The sequence below is a fragment of the Juglans regia genome, chromosome 11 (assembly GCF_001411555.2).
Source record: "Juglans regia cultivar Chandler chromosome 11, Walnut 2.0, whole genome shotgun sequence".
Lineage (NCBI taxonomy): Eukaryota > Viridiplantae > Streptophyta > Magnoliopsida > Fagales > Juglandaceae > Juglans > Juglans regia.
The window spans coordinates 30,045,332-30,067,273 of record NC_049911.1 but is presented as its reverse complement, the minus strand read 5'-3'; the positions used below and the strand labels follow the sequence as shown (position 1 = coordinate 30,067,273).

Here is a 21,942-nt window from a genome sequence, read left to right as displayed (position 1 = left end):
TCTTAACATCTTATTACTTTTCAAAAAAGGGGGAAAAAATATTTGACACGTAAGTTGAATGATTGGTGGGAGAGAAACACAAGTAATTTTTTTTCCAAACTCCACCTAGAAACACAACTAATTTTTAAAAAATAATCTAGAAAAATCAAAGATACAATATCCTAAAAACCATTTCTTCCAAATCATAACAAATCTTCATTATATATATATGTTTTCGGATATAACAAATCTAAACAAATCTAAACAGATATAAACAAATCTTCCAAATAATAATAACTCACGGCTCTAACATTTTGCAACTAAACATATCTAAACAGATACTCAAACATTCAAACATGTCTAACCCATAAAAATACTCCTCTAACATTCAAACATTCTCATAAAAAAAAATCCAAAATCAACAAAGAGAGAACAAAACAAAGGGAAGAAAGAAAACATACCCAAACGGAAATACGTTCTAATCTCTTGGATCCCAAGCTCAAGCACTTACACCGTTCGACATCGCAGATGGCAAAGAGAGAAATAGAGCTGATGAGAGAGTGATTTCGGGAGGGGCTAGGGTATCGCAGACGCAGAGCAGAGAGAGAGAGAGAGAGAGAGAGAGAGAGAGTAGATGAGAGACTTGTGATTCGAGGCGTGGGGGGCTAGGGCATCTCCGGGACCCGGGTAAGCTGGTAACGAGGCCTTTTATAGCTAAATCCGAGTACCGAGTGTAAAAACCCGCATCCGGGTAGGATAGGCCCGGGTTTTAAAAAGCGGGTACCGGCCCGAGGCTATTCTGGGCTGGTACCCGCTTTTTATACTTATCAAATAGTGAACAGTCTTAGCAGCAGGAGCTCAAACTACAAATACATGTATATGTTTTTTTGATAAGTAATAATTTTATTCAAAGAAATAAGTATAAATTCAAGTACACATGACGTATATAAAAGAAACACCTACAACTTCCAAAAACAAAAAGAAACTGGCACCAGAAAACTAAAACAGATGCAGAAAATTATCCTTGACAGAAAATATATGTACATGTCCTTGACAGAAAATCTAATACCATGTTCCACCTATTCTTGAACACAGCTCAACTTTAAGGGTACATTTGAGTAGTGAGAATACTTGATAGGTGTTGAAAATGTTTTTGAATAGTTATGAGTAGAGATTGGAGTGACTTTGTAGGTCCCATTGAGAGTATTTTGAGTTGTTGAGTTGTTGACTTTTGAATAGGTAGTTGAAAAAAGTGTGGGTCCCATAAATATTATAGTGATTTTTTAATATTAATAAATATTGTAGTGATTTTATTTTATTTTTATATATAATAATGATAAATATTATAATGATTTTATTTTTAATTTATAAATAAAAGTGATAAATATTATAATGATTTTATTTTCATATATATAATAGTGATAAATATTATAGTAATGTTACTTTTTATTTATATATTATAGTGATTTTATTTTTTATTTATATATAATAGTGATAAATATCATAATGATTTCATTTTTTATTTTTATTTAATAGTGATAAATATTGTAGTGATTTCATTTTTTATTTATATATAATAGTGATAAATATTATTGATTTTTATTTTTATTTATATATAATAGTGATAAATATTGTAGTGATTTTATTTTTTATTTATATATAATAGTGATAAATATTATAGTGATTTTACTTTTTATTTATATTTAATAGTGATAAATATTATAGTGATTTCATTTTTTATTTATATTTAATAGTGATAAATATTATGGATTTTTATTTTTATTTTTATTTATATATAATAGTGATAAATATTATAGTGATTTTAACTTTTATTTATAATTAATAGTGATAAATATTATAGTGATTTCATTTTTTATTTATATTTAATAGCGATAAATATTATAATGATTTAATTTTTTATTTATATTTAATAGTGATAAATATTATAGTGATTTTATTTTTTATTTATATATAATAGTGATAAATATTATTGATTTTATTTTTTATTTATATATAATACTGATAAATATTATAGTGATTTTATTTTTTATTTATATTTACTAGTGATAAATATTGTAGTGATTTTATTTTTTATTTATATATAATAGTGATAAATATTATTAATTTTTATTTTTATTTATATATAATAGTGATAAATATTATAGTGATTTTATTTTTTATTTATATTTACTAGTGATAAATATTGTAGTGATTTTATTTTTTATTTATATATAATAGTGATAAATATTATTAATTTTAATTTAATTTATATATAATAGTGATAAATATTATTGATTTTAATTTTAATTTATATATAATAGTGATAAATAGTGATTTCATATTTTATATTTATATGTTATAGTGATTTTATTTTTTATTTATATATAATAGTGATAAATATTATAGTGATTTTATTTTTTATTTATATATAATAGTGATAAATATTATAGTGATTTTATTTTTTATTTATATTTAATAGTGATAAATATTATAGTAATTTTATTTTTATTTATATACAATAGTAATAAATATTATAGAATGTTTGTGAATAATTATGAGTAGAAATTGAAGTGAGTTTGTGGGTCCCATTGAGAGTATTTTAAGTTGTTTGGCATGTGGAGTATTTCTAATAGTACGAGAATATTTGAAAAATGCTAGGGTATGTTGGCTACCCATAAAATCACTATAATATATAAATAAAAAATAAAATCACTATAATATATAAATAAAAAATAAAATCACTATTTATCACTATTATATATAAATAAAAAATAAAATCAATATATTATATAAATAAAAAATGAAATCACTATTTATTACTATTATATATAAATAAAATATTAAATCAATATAATATATAAATAAAATATTAAATCACTATAATATATAATAAAAAATAAAATCGCTATAATATATAAATAAAAAATAACATTACTATAATATTTATCACTATTATATATATGAAAATAAAATCATTATAATATTTATCACTATTATATATATGAAAATAAAATCATTATAATATTTATCACTATTATATATAAAAATAAAATAAAATCACTACAATATTTATTAATATTAAAAAATCTTTATAATAAAATCACTATAATATTTATTAGTAAAAATAAAATTACTATAATATTTATAGGACCCATATCTTTTTTAACTACATATCCAAAAGTCAATAACTCAACATACTTTACACATCTAAATAATTCAAAATACTCTCAATGAGACTCATAAACTCACTTCAATCTCTACTCATAACTATTTATAAATATTCTCAACACTTCTCAAATATTTTCAATATCTAAACGTATCCCAGAGTCGGAAACCGAACTCTGCTATCAGCACCTAGAAATTGTACAGATTAAACCGTACATGATAAAGAGGTAGCCTAAGATCTATGTCAGAGAATGCAGAAAAAAGATATTTGCCATTATTTGTTTTATTTATTTGTTGTTTTAACTCTCATAGTCTTCTTGGATTTGGATTGCTGAAATAGTAATCTTATATGCGCAATGTATAATAAGAGGCGCTTCAACACTGACTAAACGACTCTGATCTGCCATTTTCGCCCTTCTATGAAAACACACATAATTGGTGTGAAAATGATGAGTACCATTTTTCTAATAAGCTTATGCCTCGGTATAAGCAGACAAAAAAAAAAACAAAAGAGCTCATTTTAATTTTAATTTTTAATAATTTATATATTTCGTGAGGGGTAAAAGAATAGGAAGTAAACTTGAAAAGAATAAAATGCTGGCAAAATAAATAAAAAAACTGCCAGAGGCATTTCCCATAACACATGTACGACTATACAATATATCAACTTGCATTATCCCAACGTCCCGCAATTAACACCCAATTCTATTTGATGATAGCATTTGACACAATCTGTATTATCTACAAGGATACTTTGATGCCTCCCATTATTATTCTTAACCAAATCCAAACCCTTCATTGCCTTCATGAATCGCAAGCAGCAGCCTCTCCTCCAAGTGTTGTCTAGAAGGATACTCCGGTAGGTCCAGCTGGTTGAAACTACATGAATCAAGAATTTTGAATCAGGATATTTTTTTCAGTAAAGCAATGCTACTCGCAACGGAAGTAACATGAATGGATAACATCAACATATCATAGTTTTTTTTTTTTAGTCAACAATAACTACCAAGTATGAGCAGAAGGCAAGTGATCAGGGCTGCCATAAGCCTTGTGTATCTGAAACTTTTGTGAGCCTGAAATTCCTTGAAGTGCACTGAACCCTTCTAAAGGCACCTGGAAATTGGAAAGAGCAGAGTTCAAACCACTAACATTAACTTAAAAGTCAAAGACAATGTGTACCAAACAAGTTCGTTCAAAAGTGCACATTTCCCAAATATATTCGCGCATGGAATGAGGAGCAAACAAAAAACAAGTCAATCAGTACAAATAAGGTACAGCAGGTGAAGTCAGCCCCTTTTGTGCATCCATTAGGTGTTGCATTGTATACACACGTGTGATTGTCCTTCAGAATGAAGTTCAACTGATGTACGAGAATTAGAGATTAAAAAAACCAAAGAAATCAAAATACAAAGGCAACATAATGAGAGATCTAAAGGACGGGGCCACGGGAATAAAGTAGGGGAAGAAAGATAATTAAGAGGGGCTGAGCACAAAGTTACTCGTTAATAATTAAGGACTTACAGATCAAATCCCACTCACCAGGGGTGGGAGATTTAAGGGAGAGTCCCCTCCACCAGGTTGTGTAGCTCAGTCATCAGACACAAAAAGGGGAGGGGCTTTCTTTTTCTTTCTGCTTTTCTGATATGTAGGGGAGGGGCTTTCTTTTACTACCCCGTTATGCACTGAAGCCACTAGGGCTTCATTATGATAATTCTCAACAGAACAATCAAATTATACTGCAATCATTCTGACCTGATACATTAGGTGAAAAAGCTGACACTTTTGTCAACCCAACATTCAAAATTCACAAATAGGATCACTTGATACATTAAACATGTATACGAAGTAACTTGTAGGTTTAGGTAATTCCAACCAAGATAACGTCTATGGGATCAACTGCCGAGTAAAAAGCCAAAAATACAAACAAGCATGCGTCCATGTTCAGACCATGGTGCGCATTCTTAAAAATCTGACATAAACCATCATATGTATGAGTTTCACATAAATTGTCCTATAGGAAGTCTATACATAATCATATATAAAGGGAAAATACCTTAGAGGTGCCTGTCACAAACTGCAAGAGACGAGCCTTATCCTCCTTGCTGAAACCCTGAACAACTTCCCAAAACCACTGAATAACAGGAGATGCAGGACTGTACCCAGAATACTCAGTGTTTGCCCTCATATCATCCACTGAAACAGAGGAACAAAAACCTTCTGTTACTGCTGAATCATTTTGTACATCAGATTCTTTCAAGGGGGGGAATGAAGGAATCTTCAAGGGGACAAAAGTATACATACTAATGAAGGAAACTCACAATCAATATCAGGAAGCCCACTAATAAGTAATTCAAGTTCCTTGTCATTGAAGATCGAAATTAAGTCACTATGAATTAATTCATTAAATCCATCCAAAAAGGCAGTTATTTGAGGACGAATGGCAGTTGTTAACCGATGTTCAGCAACTAGATCAACATATTGGTGCTTATTCTCCTCGGTAACTTTAATATTTCTTCCACCAGGAATCAGTTCATAGTCCGTCACCTGCATTAGAAGCACCACATGTAAATATAACAATATTATCTCTAGAAACCAAAGTACATAAAGGAGTTTGGAAAAATCATTACTTCTGTCCTCTCATACAATATCAGCTTCTCCTCATCAGCATCAATGCTAAATGTAAATTCCGGAACATCGCTTATGTCATTCTGTAAAGGCAAGAAGGAAACCAAATAAAACAAATTGGCTCTTGCCAAAAAAGGAGGGAAGCAGCAAACAGAGAGAGAGGGAGAGAGAGAAGAAAAGTTGCATGTGGCTACCTCAAGCATCCACTTGAGGTTTTTGAAGTAAGCTGGATCAATGGCTTCAATGTCATGATAGGTAACTTTTACCCCCAATATATGCTTGTAGAAAGATCGGGTGAAATGGACATCCAAAAGTTGTCCATCAAGAAGTGCTTTCCCAACCTGAAAAGACAAGAAGGAATAAGCAAGAAGCACACAAATAATTTCTCAGAGGACTGAAAGCAACAATAAAATGTACTCACCACTCGCCCAACAAATTTGAAATATGAAAGATGTTCTGTTTGATAAACAGAGTTAGGATTTGGCTGAAATGTTGATTCATTACCCACAGTCGTAAAAAGAAGTGCTCCCTTGTCAAAAATAACCCTGGACAGCAATTGATACCACTCCCTTGTAAGTCCACCTGCATCAATGCCTTCCTCTCCTTGAAAGTGAACTGTCAACCTCCCTTTCAAATCTGGAGTGGATCTCATTCGCAACTGATTATAAGAATCCTCCAGAATGTAAGCTCTTCTTACAGAAATTCTTAAAGGACTGTGGTGATGGTCATGTTGATGCTTTATTTTTGATCTGAAGTGAGCACGCTTATTGTCAAAGTCAATAAATCTAGGCACCTTCAGCATGAGTGAGAAGGACTTCTCAAGCAATCCAGGGTTTTGTCGGATGAAAGCATTAAGCAGCTTCCTATGCTTCTCTGAGAACTTCACAAATGCAATATGTTTTTCATCAACTTTCAAAGCATGCCCTGAGGTTTTCTGCTGACCAGCATAAGTGCCTGCATCTTCAACCTCTGAAACTGCAGCAATACTAAATTCATTACTAGACCCTGGCTGCATAGGATGTAACTTCTCACACACCACAAAGAAAGATTCTATATATGGTAAGATGTTCTGAGAGCCTGCAGGGAGTGGAGTCACTGCACCAGAGGGTTTAGAGGTGGATGCTTTAGATGAAGTTGTCAAATCGGGTGCTGAGTCTGAATAAGTCTCTATTTTGCTAATGCAAGTGCTCAGATCCAGCCACAAAGGCTCCAAAGCTACATTTATGTCCCGCACCCGAGAAAGAGCAGCTGTATAATCCTTTTCAGGAAGAATTTGTGGGTCATTCTCTTTCTCACTCAGCAAGGCAACAAGGGAGCTTAATGCCTGCAGAACCCTCAAGATTGCAGCTCCGTCAGAAGATGTAGTACTGAGGAGGGCTTCCACAGCTTCACCAAACATGCGCAACTCATCTACAGCAGATGTAGTCAAATTTTGAATGGCCCCAGCTAGCTCAGCAACAAACAGATGACAATGAGTCGGAGCATTTGCCACCAATTTCTTCATTACCTCTGCCACGAGAGTATATGCATTGTCTGAGAGTCTGGGAGCAACATGAAATTTGTCAGACCACATTTATATGCTAATGTACAAGGTTAAAATCACATCCACTCCTAACAAAAAAATGAAAACCAATGTCTAAGACAGACCCTCACAATGAACTTAATAATAAAGCTACAATGCAGATGTCAGAGGGTCAGTTGTGTGTTTATCACATGTGGATTGTTAGATGCAAAAGCATGGCCCTGACCACCATAAAGCTTGGACACAGAAATGTGGACCCATGAGTGATGAGTGGCCCAATCAAACTGTGATAGAAGCTTTCCAGCAAAAATGCAACTGCACATGTATGAATGATTGTGTGGAACAAAAAACACAACAGCGAATACAAAAAAATGAACATAAAATGCAATTAAATAGGTCAAAAGCACATCATACCCCTCTCGTGCAAGCAATGAGCATAGAAGTCGAAGTTCTGCTTGTGGCAGATTAAGCAGTACGGTTTGAGTATCAAATTGCTTGTGCGAACCAGAGGTGGTGGGTTTGGAGGAATCGACATCCTTGGATGACGTAGCAACACCTAAAGAAATTGGACCAGATTCTCTATTTACCCCAACATCTGACGTTGCACTTTCTGGAACAGATGGTTGCTCTGACGCAGATGCCCCAGATTTTTCAGATACTGACTTGCTTTCAGCATTATTAATAATGACCTCCAATAAGTTAAGAAGCTGAAAAAAACACAGAAGGTAAATACATCCCGTACACATCAACAAACTAAATGAATTAATATAAGGAAAAAAAAAAACTTTATGGCAAGGATCACCTGTTCAAGATGGGCTATACTTCTTAGATAAAGGGGTTGATTCAAGAGGCTCAAAAGCAACGAAATGGATATATATCCTTCCCAATGCTCACTCCTATCCATTCCATCCTCTTCAACAACCATCACGGCTTTACCACGTGCCTGATCAGTATTCTCTGGCTCTGCTATAGCAGGCTGAGGCGACCTAAACTGAAGTAAAATCTTCGCCACAGAGGGGTGATTTCGAGCCAAATAAGTAAGAGTCTCAAGAATACGCCGAGACACCAAGGGAGGAACACCTTTAAGAACAAAACAGTACATATGAAGATTATGGCAAGTTGCATATGACTGCCACATGTCAAAGGCTTTGACTACAACAAAGGAGTATATTTTTTTTTTAAGTTTAAATTTTTGGACACCACAACAAAAGAAAATTTTGGATGTCAAGCCAAACTTTAGGAAGCATACAAAGTAAAAAAATGAGTAATGAAAACCTTTGAAGCACCAAGAGCTCAAACTACAAATATATGTATATGTTTTTTTTTACAAGTAATAATTTTATTCAAAGAAATAGGCATAAGCCCAAGTACACAAGACGTATACAAAGGAAACACCTACAACTTCCAAAAGCAAAAACAAATGTGTTTTTTTAAGCTCCCTATACATCCAAGAAAACCCTAAGGAGACCGCCGCCATCCACCATTGGCGGCGAGTGACCACTCACTGCCGTCACAGACAAAGCCGACGAGTCCCGGTGACTTAGCTTAGGGTCGTCCGGCATCGATCCTGAGAGAGAAATTCCTACAAAGTGAGAAAACCCTAGATCTGCCGCCACCCACCCTTGCTGGCGATAGATACCGCACCGTTCTTTAAAGGAGATGGAAACCCAACTTGGCGAGTTGAAGGCAGCGATAACTATATTGTCTACGAAAATAGACCGGCTTTTAGGTGGAGGCAACAGGGTTGTAAGTAACAAGATAGACCCGAATCCTTGAAACTCAAAAAAAGGAAAACGGAAGATCAGATTTGGCCCTGTCCCTATAACCAGATCCAGGAGAGTATGGCGGGTCAAAATGAAATCTGGGTTATTTGAAGTGGGGTCTACATCGGGTATCGACATAGAGATATTAGTGGAATGTCATTTGCCTCATGTAACATAGGATAGACCGATGGTCGGTATTACACCCTTGGTCCCCGAAGAAGCCATGGCTCCCTCGTCAGAGTTGAAGGAAAATGGTGTACTACCAAGGTCTGAAGGAGATGTAGGATCCACTATCACTCCAGAGATGAAGGGACTTGCTGTCACTCCAGAATCTCCAATGGAGAGAACCAATAGAGTTGCTAGAGAACCTATGAATTTGGCGTTAGTGCCTTATGTAGAGTCAGGAGTGCAGTTGGATACTGAGTCTAGGGATAAAATTGCTCCCTTGGTCTATCTTCCTCCAACAGCGGATTGGATTCTGCCTAAAATTAACGAGATTCAGCAGTTTGTGGGAATCTCACATGGAGGATGTGAAAATCAATTTAAAGAACTAATCACCGCAATTGAGGCAAGCCACGCACTTGAAACCAAATCAAATTTCAAGAAAAGCAAGCAGTTATAGCGTCTTTCTTGGGCAATCAACTACAACGCTAAGGATGGTAGCTCAACTAAAGGGAAGTCTAAAGGGAGGGCATTGTGAAGACGGAAATCAAGGGGTTGGGGTTGGGGTTGGGGTTGGGTGTTTGGGTAGAGTTTTAGTTCTACGAGAAACAAGGGGTCGGGGTCGGGTCTAGTGTATTTTGGGTTGTTTTTCCACGGGCTTTTTGGGTCATTTTGGGCAAGGTGTTTTCTTGTATATATTCAGTGTACTTGGTTTCTCCTTTTGATATATATAAATTTTTACTTATAAAAAAAGAACTTCCAAAAACAAAAAGAAACTAACACCAGAAAACTAAAACAAATGCAGAAAATTATCCTCAACAGAAAATATATGTATATGTCCTTGACAGAAAATCTAATACCATGTTCCACCTATTCTTGAACACAGCTCAACTTTAATTATTATAGGCAGGGCAATCAACACTTCCCATCAAAGGAGTATTTAAATAGGGGGTCTTACCATCAAAAGACTGGGGACGTGAATACATCACATTACTCTGGCAAGCATAAAGCCTATAAGAAGGTTCAGAGGCACTCAAGTTGTTGATACGCTTTCTTGTATCAAGCATTAGCATGTCCATGAGAATCTCCACCATAGAAGTTCGGGTTTCATGATGAGCACATAAATTCAGAAAAAGCCTCTGCAGCTGACCTTTGTACAGTGGCTGCAATATTATTTGCATTAATACATAGATAATGAAGAATAAGACAAAAAGTACATATCTAAATAATAAATTTTATACCTGAACCACACGAAGCAACCTAATCATGGCATGCAGGGCATCTGTGTCAACTAAAGGAGCTCCATCAGCTTCAACTAGCTTCGCTCCAATCGACCTACGGGCAATGCTTCCCCCAGCTCTCTCCAGGCTGGACCCTATACCTTCACCTCTTCTTGAAGTTTCACCTCTGCGATTCCTAGAGTACATACCAAAGAGGGTACGACTGTATCGGTGTGCAAATCTTTCACGCAATAAGTTTGCCTCCGCAACAAGAGCAGGAGTGAGATTCGCAAGGATGGCATCAGATGAAGTTAAGAGAACCTGATGAGGAAACATGAAGAAAAAATTATAGAGGCTCATTTCAATTCTTTAACACACTCCAACAACCTATGTACCTCTTCTCGCAAATCTGAAGGAAACGTTGCAATTATTGAGACTGTATCCATCTCAACAGGTTGACCTTCCAGTTCCTGAGATTGATGTAGCCTTTGTGCTTGCTGCTGTGCTAGAACTTCTGCTCGGATGTCAGGGGGAAGGGCTGCAAGGAATTCTGGATCAATATCTCCAGCATTTTGTGGTTCAGTATTCGAGGGCGGAGCGACTTGACCCTGTTGAGCTGAAAGAACTTCAGCACGCAGCTCCTCCGGAAGAGCATCCAGGAATGCAGGATCAATTGCTCCAGGACCAGCATCACTATTGATTTGCTGCTCTGCTGCTGGACCATCCTGATCTGCTTCTCGGCTAGAACCTTCTGAAACTTCAGTTACACTATGAAGTGATGCATCTCTTCCACCAACAGGTGCAGAATTCCCAAAAGACACATTTGTCCTCCTTGTGCGAGCTGCCTGTGGATCACCCAACGGCATTCTATCTGCAGAAGCTTGCCTTTCTCCACCATCATCATGCCCATCAGCACTTCCAATTTCAACATCTAGGCTTCGAAGGCTTTCACCCAAGGTTGCCCCACTTCCACTGCTTGCTTGGCTCACGGCTTCAACGTCCCGTACAGTTGCATCATTGTGTTCAAACTGCATTTCAACAGATTGCAATTGTGTACTGGATGCATCTGTTCCATGTAGAGATTCAATCGCATCAGGCCTCACATCAGCATTCACAGAGGTATCAACTACTACAGTTGAAGGTGGCACATTACTACTTTCACTGTTCTCAACAGCAATGTCAGGCCTTGCACCTGCTTCTGATTCCTGAAACTGACTAACTTCACCTTTACTTTGAGGTTCCTGTGCCGTTGTGTTCTGATCAGAAGGCTGATCAGGGGCTGGTCGCCTCAATTGGGAAACAAGCAGCTCTTCAAGGCCATGTGGCACTAAACCTGCATTTGATCCACCACTTTGATGATTATCATCTACCCACAAGTTCAAACGGTGTCCATGACGCCCATTCCTCAGGGATCGAAAAATGGAGTCCAACCGTGACGAAGTGCTCTCCAAGTTCCTGTCTGAAAAGACCATGTCACGTGCATTCTCTGCAACAGCAAGTTCCAGCATCACAGGCAAAGAATTCAAATATCCAACAAGTGGAAAGAATTAAGTCCAAGTACAGGTAAGAACTAAAATAGCTGTAAGAATACAAGCTCTAAAAACCATCCCTCGAAGGAGCTTACCAGATTGCCGAGGAGAAGCTGAGTGCACTGACGAGGGTGCCAGTAGAAGAGGATGCCTTGATGGGGTAACATTGTCTCCACTTCTACCCAAAAGACTGTAGATGGATGTAGTGCGCCCTTCACGTCTAGAACCAAATACTTCAACAGGCATCACATGGAGAGTTTCATTTGAAAAACTATTGTCTCTACCAAAAACCTCAATGTGGTCTAAAACGTTTATTCCATTTATGCCCTCCTCTAGTCTCAGTATTACACCATCCTCGTCATCCTCGTCATCCTCTTCTTCTTCCTCCATTATTTCTTCATCAAAATCATCATCATCAATCTCATGATCATCTTGATCCGTGTCATGGTGGGGCAAATGGTGGACTTCGTCTTCTTCCAGATCATTATGCTCCTCGTCATCCTCATCTTCATCTTCATCAACTTCATCCCCATCATCTCCAGACATCTCCTCATCATCATCTTCATCAAGGTTTTCTTGCCCATGATGCTGTATTTCAAACTGTATTCCCACAGTATCGATGCCATTTTCAAGACCCCTTGCATCATCAGAAGTTTCATGCATATAGTCATCACCATTAGCAGGACCAAAACCTCCATCCAGATCTTGATCGTGTTCCATGTCATCTGTAACAGCCTCAGAGCCACCATAAGTTTGAACAGCATTATAGGACTCAATGTTATCAGCTGGTACAGAATTATGATTGGACTGAGATGCTGTTTCCATGGACTGAGATACATCACCAGTATTATCCATACTTGGAGGTTGGGTAAGATCAGGGGGTTTTGTTGGATTATCATCCTTCCCTATGTTAGAATCAGCAGAATAGATATATTCCTTGGTTACCAACTCCAAAGCTTTAATTAGACCCGTAACAACTTTAGGCGAGTCGGCATGGTCCAGATCCAAAACTTGGAGAGTTCGAGTCAATGAGCTAACCAGACCAACATCTATAAAAGTGGCAGAAGCTTCTGCTAAAATGTATGAGCCAGTAGGTGTACGAGCACCTAGTACATCATTAAGCAGATCTACAAATGCTGGTATATTGTTTCCTGGTGGGCTAAAACCATTACATGAATTGGCAAAGTCATTAAATATGCAATTGATCTCTGTTAAAACCCTCCTCCTTGCCTCAGTGGAACGGACACAAGATGCCACCAAAAACTGGCTAGCCCTGGTTGCTAATTTATGCCTCCAGTCACCATCTATTTTCTTGTCCTTTTTTAAACTCCGAGAAAATAGAAGAAACTTATGAAGAATGTGATGAAATATTCCACCAGTGAATACACCAGCAGGACCCCTTTGTTGAGCACCCCTGCAACTACTAACTTCAGCATCCTTCCGAAGAAGAATATGAACAGATGAAGCATACATCAGTAGAATCTCCGTCAAAAGCTTCAACATGAATACAATCTTTGCAAGTGATGCAGAAGCTTCATCACCATTAACTACATTCTCTTCAGACATGGTAGCAACGGCTTTTCCTTTCCCCTTAATTGCTGCGACATCAATGTCCATATCAGTTGACGATGGAGTATGAAGGACATCTGTAACCAAATCATCTTTTAAGGGAGGAACAAAAGTACAGACAGAATCTATAAGAAGCTCAATCACATTTACAAAGCTTTGAGGAGATTTTCGATGAGCTTTGACACTCTTTAAATTCATATCATTAAGTTTTCCATGCCCATTCCCAGAAGCAACTGAATTTGCATTACCCAAAGCAACTTTCCCATCAGTAGTTTGTGCTTTATCTTTCTCCAATACTTTCTCCTTCTCTTTGTACTTATCTTTGTCACGATCTTTCAGCAAAACAATATAGAGCCTTTCTCCAACCATCTCAACTTGGCAAACAGACTGAGCAGCCTGCATAAAGACCACTGGATCCCGTGAAATAACGGAATTTAAATTTGAAAGGAAAGTACGGGGAGTGACCCTTCCATTTGAATGTCTATTGGTGGCAGCCACAAAACTGTGCCTTATCTCAGATTCCATTGCTTGCTGGAGAGTTTGGGGATCTTCAAGAACATGACGGATGATAGCAGCAGCCACATTATCAAACCCGGGAAAGAGGCTACTAGTTGGCAAAGAAAGCAGTAAACTCAGTCCCCCAGCATCAAGGAAGCTAATAGCAACGGAATGAATTCTAGTGAGAGTTGAGCACAGTTGGAGAACAGCATGCATCGTCTCAGCAGGAAGCTGGTTCCTGATACAACTACAAGCAATCTCAACAAGTCTTTTCTGCTCATTTATGTCAGTATGCTTCGGAACTAATCCCAATGCAGACTGCAACCTGGTTTGCTTAACCTCGTCAATGCTGATAGATGTCTGCTGGTTGTTAACATTGTCCCGCTTCAACTGCTCTACAATTTCAGAGTTCAATTTTCGATCTACCTGCAAAAGCCGGTCCACAGCGAGAAACGCAGTTGTTACCCACATAGGAACCGGGTCTTTCTCCCTTCCAACCAATCCAGAACACCATTGGAAAAGTAAATCTGAGGCAACAGCAACCAGACCATTTGTTGTGGCAACTTCACGTGACACTTCATCTTCATGAAGAAGTAGAGCAAGGACATGAAAAAGAGCAGATAGAATGGTACCATTTCCACTTTCGGAAATTGAGCTACAATCCTTCAGCCGATCAACAAGAAAGGAGATGACATTAGACCTGTATTGTCCATCATTTTGAGAGCATATCATCACAAGCAGGTCTCGAACTGGAAAAGCAAGAGATTCCTTCATCTGCAGAAGCTTTGTACATGTAGATAACAACTCTTCAACAGGAGGTAGTTGGACAATCTCTTCTTCAAGCTGTTGAGCATTTTCATTTGTGATCACTTCCTTTCCATCTGATTCAGCATTCCCAAGGGACATGGCAAGTGCACGAGCAAGTTCATCGTCTTCTTGAGTCTCCTCTGGATGGGTGAATAACCAGTCCATTGCCAACTCCACACTATTTGATCCAACTTGCCTGAGAGCTTCCTCAGCACGAGACCTGGAAAACCCCATCTCTACAATTGTTGATATAGTAGTTTCATTAGGAGGGGGTCCAGTCATACGAGCACCTGTATTGCTGTTGACATTTTTCACTTCAATCCCTGAATATACATGCCTAATTATAGAAATAACTGAAGTAATGAAATCATAACTGCAATCAACAAACTGGGGGTGAGTCCAAACAGGAAGCACTGCCTTCAGAACCATGGACTGAAGAACCTTTACAAAAGTCTCAGCATCCCGGGGAAAGGGAACATTAGTATTAGTCAGAGGTTGGGCAAGCAAGTGTTTTGTAAGAGGGGTTAATATAAAGGATGAGGTCACTAGGTGGTCCATAAGTTTCCCATAGCTAGATAGAGGACCATAAATCCATGAATGATCAGTGTCTCCATTTTCATCCTGCTTTGAGATCCCTTCATCAGTTTCCATGGGTGATGCAGGAGTCCGATTGACAGCAAACAGCAATTGACTGGTGGCTTCAAATGTTGTCAAAACTGATTGGATCACACCATGTCCATACAAGCAATTCAATAGAACAGCGTTACAGGAATCTGGCCTGTCCAGTAGAAAGCCATCAACGAAATCAATAACCTTACCAAAGTACCGACACTTCGTCGATATGGATGCCTCGCTTCCAGAAGAATTCACATGACCCCCAAAATTCATGTGATCCAGAGCAATGGATGCAAAAGTAGAAGCCACTGATTTTGAAGGAGGAGAAACATTCAAAATATCATCCCGGCGACGAGAAGGAAGCAACATTACCTTCCCCAACTCTTGGAACAAATGGGTAATGTGAAAAGAAAGTGACCTTATCATGTCACAGCAAGAAGTATAATAGGATCTCTGCTTATCAAATTCCTTTCTACTAACATCTCCAGCTGCATCTGAAGAAACAGAATGAAGGAATTGATTACTGCCTCCAAATCGCAAGCTTGAAGTACTATCAGCACGCCTTTGTTGGGAACTGGTGGCACGACCAAGATCACGGTATATGTTTAAAAGGTCAAAAAATTGGGATTCAATACTCCATCCCGATGGCCTCCTCCTCAGTAATGGATCAAGGAACTGCCTGAAAGAGTTGAATCTTTGCTCTTCAGTTTCATTTGCACTCAATTCCGACTGCTGTGACTCAGATGTAGAAACAGCACCATCATCCTCCACCTCAGGCTTGGCATCTTCAAGAAGAGAAATCTGCCATAGAACTTCTCGATGGACACGCCCAATATCTTCCAGAACATCCTTACTACCATTTCCAAATTCAGCAAGCAACGCACTTGCCCAACGGTTGTCTTTTGAGGCAGCAAGAAACAGAAGGAACTCAACAAGGAAAAGTGAAGAAAAGATTCTACCATCTTGGGCCATCTTTGGATCTAGCAAAAAGGTCCCTGAAACCACTCCAAATCCGGTCAAGGCTTTTTTCAGATGGTCTCTGAGAGAGGAACAGAAAGCGCGTGCCAGTGGAGCAGAGTGATTTTGAGTAAAACCCTTGAAAACCATGGTGCTATGCAAAGCAATAGACATTCCATCAGATGACTGTGCAATACTTGGCCGTAAAAGAAGCTTCAGTAAAGCTTCAATTCCTGACTTCTCCACAAACAACCGACATGTTTCGGAGTTTTCCATTGTCCTATGAACCAGTACCATCAAATGAAAGATGCACAGTTGAATAAACTGCTCGTCATTTATCCCTTCTGAAGCTGAATCAACTACACCAACCAAACAGCAATGGCCTTCATTGCCTTTGTCTTCAGGATCCATTTCCATTGCAGTGCTCTCATTTAATTTCCCTGATGATCCTGAGCAGCAACTGTCCCCAAAGGAAGCAATTTTGTTAACAATTTCTATGATTATATCAACGCCAGTGCTTCTCAAAGAAGATACATGGCGCAAAAGCTCTTCCACAGCATTTGCCAAAGGAACAATAGCATCATTCATTGGGGTAACATATTTCTTGCTGGTGAAAATGTCAACAAGGAACTGTAATGCTGAAGTTTCTTTCACTGCCTCCAAGCCTTTGGCATTGAGACAAACTGCACCGAGACCATTAGGAACACATGTAAGAGCCTTTGATGAAGGAAGTATACCAGCAGCTACTGATGATAAAAATGCAGCTGGAAGACCCATTTCATGCAAAGCAGGAAAACAAGTTGGGTCTTTGTGGATTATCTCACTCATAACGGTCACTGCTGAGAAATAAATGTCACCTCCAAATTTATCTACATTGCCAAATATCATCGTAAGAGTTGCAGGTAAAGAACTTTCATGAGATTGTGGGGATCTAATAGGGTTAATAGGAGCGTATGTTGCAGATCCAAGTGCCTTCAATGAAACTTTAATGAGCCTCTTCTGGGAGTACAACTGATCGTCACCATATCTTGAGCTCTCACCAATGATCATCAACTCATCAAGAGCCCCGACCAAACCGATAACCCTATTTACTTCTATCTGCAGTCTCTGAGCCAAAAGTTCCACTCCCCCCAACTCTTTAAACAGGGAAACAGCTGAACTACTGTAATCCATGAGCTTTTGTAGAGTTTTAACAGCATAACAGACAAGATGCATGTGGGTAGGGTCAGAATCCTCCAAAAGCGGTAAGAATGTAGGAACCATGCCCGACCCCCTAATATTACTCCCGGAACTCGAGGTTGAAACAACATGGAGCAAATAGAATTGAAGAAGTGCTTCAACAAAGGCAAGAGATGATGGATCATTGGAGGTCTTCAGTGACAAGACAGCCTTCTGGAGCACATTCAGGAGTATCATGCGGTTTGCCCCAGCAAAACTGATACTAGATCCACTCAAAATCCGCGCACGCTCATGAGATGAAGTGTATGCAGCTAATTGAGCCCCCAAGGCAAGCATTGCAAGCGTCCTAATGGTCCCAGAAACAACTTCCTCGGACCGCACAATCCTGATTAACTCATTTGTATACTCTGGCTCATTGGCAAAAAAGGATACAAGTTCATCATGAGCATCACTAGACTGAACAAGCACAATGAAGGCAAGAAGGCAAATCCTGCTGTACAGCCTGCATATTCTGGGAGAACGGAAGGCATGAGCATATCTAATCCTCGTAAGCAATGAAAACCGAAGCTCGGGAGGTACATTATACTGCTCAATGCACTGTTGCAACAGTAAGAGATCATCCACCTTCTGTAAATGAAGGTCCGGTATATGTATAACTCTCAAATTAGATGTATTTTGATTGCCATTCTCCTCAGTGCTTTGTGCATTAACCCCATGCATTTCAAAATAGAGGGTAGAACCTATCCGGCAGTGAGACTTGTCACGGTCATTTTCAACATCAGATGGGAACAAACAAAGCCCTTCTTCTTGGGTTCTCTCATTCGCCATTACACATGAATACAAACCCAAACCCTCCTCCTTGCTTCCCCACCCTTGGGCTAGAGACAGGAGATAGCTGTTTACTGAGCCACAACCAATCAACTTCCCACCTCCATGTAACTTGGAGGGGTTTATTTTCACAAGGGCAGAAAGAGTTTCAAGTGTAGCTATAAGAATCTCTGGATCTGTTGATGCAAGCAGGAGCTTGAAATTCTGAAGAGGAGATAAAAAGCATAACATATTAGGCAAGATATCATGGAAATTAGTTTCATACCCAACTCTAGACAGGACACTAAAATCAACATACCTCTAAGCCATCAAATGAACCCTTGTTATGGCAATTCTCTAAAATTGTTTGCATTACTCGTAAAATTTGTAGAACTGCCTGCTTTGGCAACAGACTATCATCTTCTAAAAGTTTATCTGATAACAGGAGGTCATTCCTAGAAGAAAGATATGTCTTGAAATATGTATCAAAATGCAGAAAGAGCGGCCTCCAATGGTGAAAGTTCCCCTGTATAGCAACAAATAAATGAGCAAATGAGAAAACAAGAACTACACAGCAGAAGTAGCATGCTATTACCTTATTGTACTCCCATCGAAAACCTGAAAGAGGTATTGCTATATCTTGTAATGGACACTGGATCACCTTATCGATAAATGACTTGATTTTTGGAGGCTGCAAGTGATGATAAAGAGTCATATTTTTTAACAAATTACTTAAAATAAAAATAAATTGCATGGAAGGGAGCAGTTCATGCAGATTCCATTCCCCGGCAAGGAATTGGTTCATTTATATAACATTTCCTAAGATAAGCTAACACTAGTCACTAACATGGAGGAAACAGATCTTCTCCACATTCCTGACACCATGCAAGGGATGACAGTCCAGGCTGACACCAAAAAGGTAAATTCAACACATGCAGTAATTCCATTTTCCCTTTTTTTGGGTAATATCTCAAAATATGTGCTTCAATTTGTATTTTCCTTATAGAAAAATGCAACTCAGACCCCGTACCAATTTAACTTACAATCTCTCACTTAATGAGGAACAACTGAACAAGACACCATTTGCCTGACAACCGTCGGCACAGAGACTCAAAGGCAAAAATTACTGTCAAAATGATTTGTTTCACACAGTATATGCCAGGGATAAGAGTTTGGTCATATGAAAAATGAGATATCATTAGTAAAAATGATGTCAGTCATCTGAATCCTACCGCGTGCCAATAGCAGTAGAATAAAGGAATGATTCAGAAAATAAACCTCAACAGAACAACCAAAAATAAAAATAATAAGTAACCACGCATAGTAATTGTAGCACTATTCAACTAAAAAGCCAAATCGCTAGCCCAACAAAAAAAAAAAAATCAATATTTCTGAAATTAGGAGCCCGAATCTGAAAAGCAATCATAAAATCTCAAGAATAAGTACCCACTTTGTCCCAAAATAAATGGTGCACATCGAAAGAGTGATCCTAAAATATTATTTACTTACAGAACTCCTGTCTCAAAATACAAGTGGCGCAAGTTTTGAAAAGAATCTTGTTTGCTTTTTGGGAAAATGTGAGGATAATCTAACATAGAATGAGAAATTTAAGTATGAACTTCCATGTCTACCCATCAAAAAATAAAAATTAGCAAGCATCATACATTCCAAAATGTAGTAGCATATTAAGAATTTAGCATACTTTCCATTTTCAGATCGATATGAACATATTTTAGAAAAATCACAATCTAATCTAGAGTCAATTTTGACATATGGAAAGACACCTTTAGTGATGTAGATATGCCATGTCCAACACGGGTACATTGGTACATTGGTCCTATAAATGATCTCAGTAGGGCAGAGCGATGCTGAGAGAATGCCCAGGTAAGAAAGTGACTAGAGCCTAGGTTATCGCTGAGATTCTAAGCTTCTTACCTCATTGTTTGCATGGCACGTGTGAAGTAGCATGAACACACAACTATGGTGGAGTACACCAAGTATAAGCACCATTAGATGATTACCAACCATCTAGCATTAGAATACTTTTGAAGCAATAAATTGAACAAACTTGATCAATAACAATTAATTAAACAGTCTAAATGCCACCATGTCATCAGAACTCCCACCTCCAATAAGCACATCGTTCTTCTACATCTCAATGAGTACATTTTTCATTCAATGCTAACATGACCCACATAGTCAAGAAAAATAAGAGAAATTCCATTAATCGGTTCAACTCATAAGTAAATCAATACAAACTATCATATCCTTACGACTAATTAGGCATGTTAAATTTTTAATATTGGTATTTCTGTTACCAATCAACAAATTATTAGTATTGCTGTTGCACTTTTTAAATTACTTTTGCGAACATAGCTCAGGAAGCACAAAAAATAATTACTTTTGTTAACACTTGTAAATAAATTTCAATTTCCAAATATTTTTCTCAAATTCTGTTGCCTGCTCACTGTTCACTTCTCCAATCTCTGGAGGACCGAATGTACAACATCCAAAAATTAGGCCAGGAAAAAACAAGGCCCGTCAATCAGATATAATTACATCATAGACTCCTAGTAAGGGTAAAAAACGCAAATGGCAGTAATATATTATGCATATTTGAAACTGCATAGAACAAAATAGCCCGAATGAATAAATACTCGCCAGAACCACCAGCTAAATACTCCAATTACTTTTTTTTCGATAAGTAAAACGTTCCAATATTTTGTTTTTGATAAGTAAACAAGTAAACGTTCCAATTACTAGATAAAATGTATTAAGAAAATTCAGCGCACGAAAAAAAGTTCCATATAGAAGTTACATCACCCTATATGACCACTTTCTATCAAACCTGAACGACTTGAAATGCATAGGTTAAAAAAGGTAAGGGGAAAGGGCTTTTTTTTATAGAGAGATATAGAGCATTCCAAAAAAAACCGTAACAATTCTGATAAAACCCTAATAAAAAAACCAAAGACGGATATATACATATGTGTGTCTATACACGCAAACACAGTTGTAAGCATAGGAGGGTTGAAAACTCACGGTCTCGGAGTCCAGTTTGACAGAGGGAACGAGGGAACCCTCGCCGGACAAAAGTTGCCGTAGCCGCGACGGCAAGCTCGGTCTTATGGTCGTCATCTCACCCCGGCCTTGTCTACTTTCTAACTGCTACTTTTCTGAAAAAAGAAATACGAAGACAAGATCGGAAAACATCAAGAGAGCAGCAAAATCTAGGATTGAACTAAACCCTACAAAAATAAAACTAAAAAAATGAGAAACCCAGTTTTCTGATCCTCAAAATCACATATAGATCAGAAAAACAAATGGATGTATATGGCATACACGTATATTCAAACAGATGGATATATAGAGAGTAAAATGGTACCTGAGAGAGTAGCGAGGGGGCGATTGATGAATACACATCCGAGAAGAAGAAAGGGAGATAGAGAGAGAGAGAGAGAGAGAGAGGCGAAACCCCGAAGCGAAGAGAAAAATAGGGGGGGAGGAGTGGGGATGGTGTTGGGGTTAGAGAGTCGCTGCGTTTT

General features: G+C 37.8%; 1 protein-coding gene across 1 annotated transcript; it reads right to left on the bottom strand.

Annotated features, from left to right (window-relative positions):
- Window positions 1–3,750: 3,750 nt before the first annotated feature.
- On the bottom strand, window positions 3,751–21,918 carry LOC109021170 (E3 ubiquitin-protein ligase UPL2-like). The gene is made up of 17 exons (XM_019003743.2): window positions 21,783–21,918; window positions 21,440–21,573; window positions 18,993–19,088; window positions 18,717–18,923; window positions 12,061–18,622; window positions 10,832–11,922; window positions 10,458–10,757; window positions 10,175–10,379; window positions 8,094–8,371; window positions 7,706–7,998; window positions 6,191–7,310; window positions 5,964–6,110; window positions 5,772–5,852; window positions 5,463–5,688; window positions 5,198–5,337; window positions 4,151–4,257; window positions 3,751–4,023 (listed from the first exon to the last, which is right to left on the bottom strand). The coding sequence occupies exons 2-17, from the start codon at window positions 21,533–21,535 to the stop codon at window positions 3,921–3,923; spliced, it is 11,052 nt and encodes a 3,683-aa protein (XP_018859288.1). The 5' UTR covers window positions 21,536–21,573; window positions 21,783–21,918; the 3' UTR covers window positions 3,751–3,920.
- Between the last annotated feature and the right edge of the window lie 24 nt (window positions 21,919–21,942).